The sequence below is a fragment of the Wyeomyia smithii genome, chromosome 2 (assembly GCF_029784165.1).
Source record: "Wyeomyia smithii strain HCP4-BCI-WySm-NY-G18 chromosome 2, ASM2978416v1, whole genome shotgun sequence".
NCBI classification, from domain to species: domain Eukaryota; kingdom Metazoa; phylum Arthropoda; class Insecta; order Diptera; family Culicidae; genus Wyeomyia; species Wyeomyia smithii.
The window spans coordinates 77,630,349-77,639,790 of record NC_073695.1 but is presented as its reverse complement, the minus strand read 5'-3'; the positions used below and the strand labels follow the sequence as shown (position 1 = coordinate 77,639,790).

Here is a 9,442-nt window from a genome sequence, read left to right as displayed (position 1 = left end):
AATTTTTTATTTTATTGCATTATATAATTTACCTACTAAGTGATAGTCAGCCATGATGTGTGTTTTAGCTTGCAGTTGTATGTGTTCATAGTTGTACTGACGTTTTGTTATGTAAAAGTTCATATTGAAGACAATGCTTCAAGGCGGGGGTATGATGGATCACGATAAGTTTAGAATTTTGCCGCATAGGCGTCAGCGGGCGTAGTTGCTCAACTGCCAGTTGGGCATTGTAGCACAGTTGCCATACAAGCGGGTATCGATCCACCATACTCAGTTTTGGAACGGTAGTAATGAATCAGCCTTCAAAGAAGTGACAGCCTTTTCTCAATTATTCGGTAAAGCTGCGGTCACTTCCATTGGTCACAATACTATCTAACTGGTAAATCTAATAGATTGCCTGGTAGAGCTGGTGTGCCTCAGGGGAGTATCTTGGGCCCAATCTTATATAACATTTTTACTTCTGATCTTCCTGATTTACCACCAGGTTGTGAGAAATCTCTGTTTTGTGACGATGCAAGCATTTCCGCAAAAGGAAAAAGCCTTCGTGTTATATGCAGACGGCTTTAAAAAAGTTGAGATATATTTTCTTCTTAAAAAAATGGAAGATTTCCCTTAATGCTTCTAAAACACAGTTAATTATTTTTCCTCATAAGCCAAGAGTTTCATTTCTCAAACCCACCCATAACCACGTTATTAGGATGAACGGTGTGGTCTTAAATTGGTCTGATCAAGTTAAATACTTAGGGCTAATTTATGATAAGAATCTTACTTTCAAGGAGCACATTGAAAATATCCAGTCAAAGTGCAATAAGTATATCAAATGTTTATATCCTCTTATCAACAGGAATTCTAGACTTTGTCTCAAGAATAAACTGTTAATTCACAAACAAATTTTTAGGCCAGCAATGTTATATGCAGTTCCCATCTGGACAAGTTGTTGTGCAACCAGGAAGAAGACACTTCAAAGGATTCAGAATAAACTTTTGAAAATGATCTTGAAGCGTCCTCCCTGGTTTAGCACGAACGAGCTACATAGGCTCACTAATGTAGAAACATTAGAAAATATGTCAAGCCAAATTATCAACAAATTCCGACAAAAATCGTTGCAATCCTCAATTGCAACGATTAGCTCACTTTATAGTCAGTAAGATAGTTTTCAGTTTATTTTAAGTTTATTTTAAGTTTCGTTTTATTCCTTTTTTTTCTCCTTGACAAGTAGGCTTAATAATTTTCCTACAATTACATTAACTTAACTGCGAAAGCTAATAATAGTGTTGAAATGTCACCATTCGTGGTAGAACACACAATATTAATTCTGAATAGATATTTTATTACATAAATAAATCAATACATACCATTTTTTATTTTGGTTTGTGATGCAGATCAATAAAAATAGGCGATTGTGATTTGGAATGTGGTATTCCGTATTCTAGAACAGTGCTGAATACATTTTCGGCCGAAATGCATTTAAACTTGCTATAAAATGCTAAAAAAACCTCAAAAAATAAACAATTCACCATGCTGCTTCTTCTCTGGCTTTGGAGTTCTGCGTTTTTATTCGTTTCAAGCAAGACGTTTTAAATTATCTTCCGCACCTGATTAAGCCTCATTGCAGTAACACAACTTTGATAATTAACCAAACCTATTTTAAATCAGTTTCATCTTCGAGAAAGAATTTAGTTGCGTTCGAAACCATTAGACACGAAAAAATAGAGAGGTTGTTCCATGGTCGACAAAAGATGCACCCAAAAGCTCAAACCGGAGAAAAATTAAAGATTATTGCTATTCAACCATTCCTATGCATTTTGATGCCCCTAGCCATTACCAAAACACGTCAACTTACGTGAGAGTTCGCTTAGTAACTGCTCGCCGGGTTCGTCGCTTCAACGTTATGTTTACGAGGAAACTCATTTAAGTTTCTGAAAAAAAGTTTGTGACTAGGGACACCAAAATGCACAGGAATGGTTGAATAGCTATAATCTTTCATTTTTTTGCGGTTTGAACTTTTGAGGTGCACCTGTGTTGACCAGTGTTATCCATCTCAGCCCACAGATTTACCTCATGGAACATTGAAACTCAATTAAAAATTAGAAAAACAACTTAGATTTCTAACCGAACCGGTCTACTAATCCATTGAACGGATTCCTCTTAGTCTACTTTAAGTTTTTCTTAGAGCATAAACCTTAAAAACCAACTCAAAAGCTCTAAATTTGATAGAAAATTCAGACATCTGAACTCAAAAATACAATCGTCCTAAACTCATACTGCAGAAAAAAGTTTATTTATGGGAACTCTCACCGCAGATTCAACATTCTGTCATTAGAAATAAAAGAGCAGAAATAAAGTAAAAATTCCCACAGATTCAAATCAAATATCTCCCAAATACACTAGTCGGAAGGTTTCTCACAAGAAAACATTTGATTTTTATATTGGTTTGCTTACTTTTTAGTGAGATCAAATTCTCGAAAACTTGGTCTTTTTTTCAAGAAATTAGCACATTGGAAACGCATTGGTTAAGTCAATGTCGCCAATGATGAAAGACCCCAACAAATTGACGATGACAATGGCCCTTCCTCTAACCCCGTTTAGCAAACATTTCCTTTGTGTCACCTAACCGCTCAACGTGAGGAGTCCTATCCAATTTTCCTAGCACGTTTGATAGAAACGTCGAACCAATCAATCCACTTCAGTGAGAATGAAGTTGCAATAAAGCTGTTTTATTGATTAAGCTGGCTGCAACGTTAACCCACGTGATGTTATACAGTAGTGCCCTTTTAGTTGTCAGTAATAAAAAACATGTTTTGCAGCTTCCATGCCGGCTTTGCTAGACTCGCTTAGCCGATTCCGCAGGCGCTACTCTATGGTATATATGCTAGCTGGTCTGTTGTCGGGGTTGTCGATGCCACCATCACTTCTGCTGCTGTTGTCTCTGCTGTTGTGCTAGTATACGCATTTGTTTATTGTATTTTTTTTCTTTGATTTACTTCGCATTATGATTGCATTCCGCTACGAACCGTTTTTATGAACACAAGCATTTCCACCGCGTCGACACTGAACTGCCATTCGGGAGAGTCGATGGGCGAGGGTCGCAAGAAGACTGTTCGATCGCGCGACCAACATCGCGGCGGGCCGTTGAATATGGCAGCAGTCTAGCTGTGGCGCGACATACAAGTGGATCGCGAAAATTTTCACGCGTGCTCATATACATTGTATATAGTGGTAATGATTGATGTTTAGGCGCAAATGTGTGGAACAGTGTAAGAATCGGAATCGGATAAAGCTTGATCGCTCAGGCATTCAATCACTTTCAGTTTCTCTACAATCGTCGAAAAAAATTGTCGTACAGGTGATTTCGGGTGGTGAAATATGGGGACTATTTCAAATCTTGAACATAATTCACTCGGCGCTAGAGTCATATATCAAACGACGATCATGTCACGATCACGTGCCGGGTGCAAGTTGAAAAACGTGATTAATGAAAAGCGACGTTGCTGAAGTGCAACGAAATTGTACAGAGTGACGAAATGAGAAGAAAAGTGCGAGAAAAGAGGTGTGGTCTGACAGATGAGTGTTACATAAAATGCCTGAAATTCTCACAAGACGCGAAGTTTAGTGTTTTACATTACAAAATTTGCCATTTGTAATTAAAAAAACCCATGAGAGCTATCATGTTCAGCAATAGTTTTTCCTCGGTTTGAATTTGTAATAGTATTTGTAAACACCTTTCATCGTCATGAGTTCGTGTTTGGTAACAGGATTTAAACTGAAGTCGCAGTGATTGTCTCTTTGTGGCAACTCAGTAGATCTTTTTACTGCATATTGAGTTGTTGATAGCTATGTACGAAAACTCGTTGTGTCAGAGTCACAGCCACTTTAACATAAAAACAATATGACTAAATTTAATAAAAGATTGATTGATTGAAAAGTTGATTTGCTTAAAATCGAGACCGGGTGGTAATTTAAAGTTGAGGTATTCATTATAGCATTTTAGTACATGATAACTGTCGCTTCTGTTCTAATAATAACTACATCTATCTATCTATCTTCTATTTATATAAAAGAGAAGTTTTGTATGTATGTATGTTCCAGCATAACTCTCGAAGGCCTGAACCGATTTCAACCAAACTTAGCATACGTGTTCTTTGTACAAAGGAAGTGGTCATAGAAATATTGGATAGGGAGAGGGGTCACCCTTAGAGAAGAGGGGGTCAAAAGTAATGAATTTTTAATACATAAAGGAAACCTTCCATTGAAATTTGATGATTTTCGGGCTCTTGGTCATATTCGGAAACCGGAAGTTGATGTCCAGAGACCGGAACATGATGTTTGATGCCATATTCAATCCAAGATGGCAACTTCCGGTTTTTGGGAAGCCGTTCAAAACTGTGGAAAACGCTCACAAACCCCCCAATGTTGGTAATTTCGGAGCAAAAATGAGTCCTAAGAACCGGTTCTCGGTGTCTGACGATACTTTGAAACTTGGGTTGCCGACTTCTGGTTTCCGGAAACCTGCGAGAATCAATAATTGAATTATATACTTGACAATATGGGTATTTTCGGAATCGGAATGACGTTGTCATACGAAAATCGATCATATATTTCCAAATATTGGCCTTTTTTTAAACGTAGTGACGTCTGTTTGCAGCCGAAAATCGGTTTTCGTGCAAATGTTTCTAGACAGGTGTTTCAAAACATCCAAGCTGCTTTGATCCGTTTTTGGAACGATTTCTTGACATATTTCTTGCATAATTTGATAACGGAGAGTCCAATCTAGCGTTTTGGACAAAAAATATGTTTGGAAAAGTTGCTGAAGCTCAACTATTACCGAATAAAAATTTGGTTAATAGCATCGATCAAATAAGAAAAGAGCTCCTGAAATCCAGCTATTTATTTAAAAAAAAGGTTTGTTTGTATGTATGTATGTATGTATGTATGTTACAGCATAACTCTTAAATGACTGTACCAATTTTAACCAAACTTGGCATACGTGTTCTTTATACAGAGGAAGTGGCCATAGAAATATTGGGAAGAGGAAGGAGCAACCCCCAAAGGAGGAGGGGGTCTTAATTGGTCAGAAAATGAATTTTTTTCATGCATTATGGGAACTTTCTTAATGAATGCGATAGTTTTCAGGCCTTTGGTCATGTCTGAAGACCGGAAATTGATTTCCAGAGACCGGAACATGATGTCGAAAAGAGAAAGGGGCAGCTATCAAAGAGGGAGGTGGTCTTAATTGATAAGAAAGTCAGGTCTTTCAGTGCCCTATGGGAACTTTTTGAAAAGGTACGATAACTTTCATGCCCTCGGTCGGTCATGGACAGAAGTTGATGTCTAGGGACCGGAGTATGATGTCCGATGTTTTTCTAAAACAAAGATAGCGACTTTTGGTTTCTGGGAAGCTGTATACAACTGTAAAAAACGTTTACAAACCTCCAAACATTGGTATTTCCGGAACCAGGATGACCTTTAGAAACAAAAAAATAAAAGTCCAACGACATTTTTAAAATTCAATATGGCGACTTCCGGTTTTAGAATTTTATGGAACATGAATATATGCTCTGCAATATGTATATTTTCGATAGCAGGATGACGTCCAGAATCCAAATATTTATCTCCGGTGCAAATTTTTCAATCGTACATGGCGGATTACATTTTCTGGAAAGGTTACTAGAATACAGAAGAAGGCTTGGACGTAATATTGAAACGTTTTGAAATCGATTCCGCGATTTATGCTTTCTGTCAAGCTGTGTAAAACTGAGTAAAATGGTTAAATAATGTCAATATTTGTAGAAAGAGGATTATGTTCAGAAAATGACCACGGGTGTACAACGCTATTTTCAAATTCGAGAAGAAAAATATTCAAATACTCCCTGATATTAGGTTCACAGGTCAGAGCTGACTCCCCAAAACCGAAAATTGGTGTCCGAACGTTTAGTATAGTGAGGGTTGTTTTTCTGCATTGGAAATTATTCAAAACTTGAGGAAAATTTGGAGATAGTCCCCGTATCTTCAAATTGTTTATTAATTCATGAATATTGATGTTCAACTATAAGGATGATATTGATATTGTTTACACAAAAAAAGTAAAACGAGAAGACATAGCAAGCAATAATTTTAACTATCAGAGGTCAGCTTAGGCTATTGATTATGTAATTTCAGTGTAATTTGAGTTTATTGTAAGTTAATCGATACCGTCGAAAATGCTGATAAGGCAATGCATTTTCCAACGGAATTTTTGAACTCATTCGACCCAGCTGGAATACCTCCGCATCAATTGTTAATCAACGAAAAAGGTGGTATATAAGCAAGTTTATAACTAAAATAGAAATATTATTTGAAATGATGGGTTGGAAAAAATATATGGAAATATAGAAATTTATAGATAAAGCAGAACTTTTTACACGAGCAAAGCCGGGTACATTCAGCTAGTATACCTATAAAACAGCTTAAAAGTACTTGGGTTAGCATCAAGCACATGGCTGCTTGCTTCAACTCACGTCACTGCCCACGAGACTAAAGCTGAAGGTAACAAACAAGCCATTATTCAATGTAGATATTTTTACGCATAAATTACATCTGAGTGATCGCATTGATTCCTTTGAAAATACGTACTGGGAGATAAGTGTCTGCTTTCATTATTGTCATTAATTGTCCCACTTTCACATGCTGACTGAAACTGTTCAATTAGTGCGTGTTGTGTTTGTCTTTTATATTAATTTTAAATAGTTTACAGAATGAAAAAAATACTGTTTTTCACATATTATATTCAAATTTTTAATAGGAAATTCCGGAGATTAAAGATTGTCAGGAGTTGTCATGTAAAATTTTCTGCTACTTATTATTGTTATGATACTGTTAATCGAATCTCTTAATTCTTTTGTATTCACAATTCATCAATGGATTTTTAACGCATTTCTGTATTTTTCAGACTTCATTCTCTGAGAAATTAGTAATAAGAAAAATGTCAATGGTTTGATTTCCTAATTCATATTTTTCATGGATATCCAAAACTGGCATTATTTTTTTTAACTTTTGTTGTTTGACGTTTTGGTATTTTTGATATATATAAACGTTCTCATATGTTTTTGACCTTCTTGACATAGTTTACATTCTCAACATTACACATTTTTAACGTTTCGAATATCTTCGAGATCTCTATTGTTAACTATTTGGTTAACAATATTTGGAAATAAATAATATTTCATTTGTGTTTGCCTAAAAATTTTAACATAAAAAAATAATACTTACTTTGTTTGCCGAGTATCAAATGAAATGTTTCCACTAGGAATATATTTTTGACAACATGTTGCTTTTTGTTACAATATAGAATATACAAACCGAATTACCCAATGATACTGGGAGCTTCACCAGCGAAGATAAATAAAGCATTCTAAAATTATACAAACAAACTCACCACAATGCTTTTATGATCAAATCTCTGTTGGTGGCAGAACAAAAAATCAAGTCGAATTGTCTCGACGTATGTTAGAGTTTTTTTCACTCCTGCATTACAGAGTTGGACAGACTGCCGCAGTATTTTCGACGCAATTTTTTTCAGCACATTTCATTTGTTTGATTCGTTTCAATTCCTCTGGTAAAGGAAAATATTTATGGCCCATGCATAGGAGATGGATAAATATTTGGCTGTCTGGAAAATATTTACTTTAAATAAAAATCCCCAACGATGAATGCCAAACCATTGAAAACGAAGTAGCGGCCCAGCTGATTGTAATTAACCCGGTAGCGTTCACGGTGACATTTTTCACGCAGCTCTCTATTAGATTACCTATTCGATATAAGCCAGATTTGTCAGAGTTGTTCTTAAAATGCGAACTGAGTTTCACTTCATGATGTACAGGAGAAGGAACAAATTCCTGCCCCCAAATTAAGATTTAAATAGAAACTCAATAAAAGATTTACAATTTCTAATACGATCGATTTATTCAAAATATTCACACAATAACGAGCAGTAAAGAGTTGAAACAGTGAAACCTTAGTTAACGTTTGAAGCAGTAAAACACACATACACTTGAGACGACGAGGCACACGGAACTTTTCGCGGATATTCTATATTTAGTAAACCGGAAAACCAAGCAAGCCGGTATAGTAAAAACGACTCTCGTACATGTGGAAAGGTGTTTGTAAATATTGTTGCGAGGTAGTCGACCGGAATGAATTCTGCAACAGGCCGAGGAAATTTCATATTCAAATTAGTTACATTATCTAAACGCTTTGTCAATGTTGGGATGCATTTAGTATATACATCGTTATTCGTCGGTGAGACAAAGTAATTGGTCTAGCATCTACTTGTGCGACGAGAAGTATCTGAGTTGATAACGTAAACTTTTTTTTTCCTACCACAACATTGCCAAAACGAACCATCGGACTTTTTTTTTCTTCTTCAATCGCGATTCTGCGAACGTGAATATTCAACAAAAACAGATCGAAGGTGATAAAATAAATGTAAACATTTAACATCGGATCGCGTTGGATATCTGCGTGCCTTCGACGGGTTGAAAATGTCGGATACTGCGTTTCGCGGTAGCGTGGTCGGAAAGATGTCCGCCAACCAGAACGAAAATATTTCTCCGCTGGGTTCTGCTACTCCTCAAAGAGCCAATAATAATGGCTTGAGTGCTCCAACAAAGCGCATCCCACTAAAGTTATCCATACCGAGTGCGCGATATCAGATTTCGGGCTCAAGCCAAGCGAACACTGCACCGGTAAGCTCCATGAGCAAACCGTTTGGCGGGTCGACGTTTATCCACACGCCAGAATTCGTGGTTGGAAGTCCTCTGCCGAATGGTGGCCGCTTTGGCATGACTCTACCCGAGGCGATCGGTGAGTTTGACGAGATGGATGACGGTATGCAGTTGATTTCGCGTTTCGACAGTAGCGGATCATTACCGATGAGCAGCTTAACAGCAAGCCCAGGTAAGTTTAGATTGTGACCAAGCATTGTAATGATAGTGAAGATGTTTATCCCAGAATAATTGAAACTGAATAAGAAAAGTTGGATTTCATCCTGTTTTACTGTTTTTATCAATCTGGAATTTTGATATTGTTTTGTTCTTTATGTTTTCTTCTTCTCTACTAAGATGAAAAAATCCCTTCAAAAATCAATTAACGATCGATCACGATCTTCACAACTTGCGAACTTGTACCTATATCACTATCTCTATAACCATTATCTGAATGATCCTTAATAATTTATTATACGATTGATAGGTAAAGTAACATGATTAGTTACACACCGTCACATAACATCATACTCGTATTTCAATTTATTTCAGGGCGCCTACATGTCTTTTTGTGTTCACATAATACAAATTAGTGTTTTAGAAATGCAAGACGAACTTTTAAATCAAGACGGGCCGAGGCAGTCGAGAGTAACAAAAGATCAGTTAGCGGCACGGCAGGTGGTGTCGAAACATTTGCCAAC

At 36.6% G+C, this 9,442-nt stretch overlaps 1 protein-coding gene across 2 annotated transcripts in view; it reads left to right on the top strand.

Annotated features, from left to right (window-relative positions):
* The first annotated feature begins 8,504 nt into the window (after positions 1-8,504).
* LOC129721250 (NAD(+) hydrolase sarm1) overlaps positions 8,505-9,442 on the top strand; it is a 91,544-nt gene continuing 90,606 nt past the window's right edge. For both annotated transcript variants that reach the window (XM_055673583.1, XM_055673584.1), the window contains exon 1: positions 8,505-8,934. In XM_055673583.1, the coding sequence (XP_055529558.1) occupies positions 8,520-8,934 (415 nt within the window). In that variant the 5' untranslated portion in view covers positions 8,505-8,519. The remainder of the gene's footprint in view (positions 8,935-9,442) is intronic.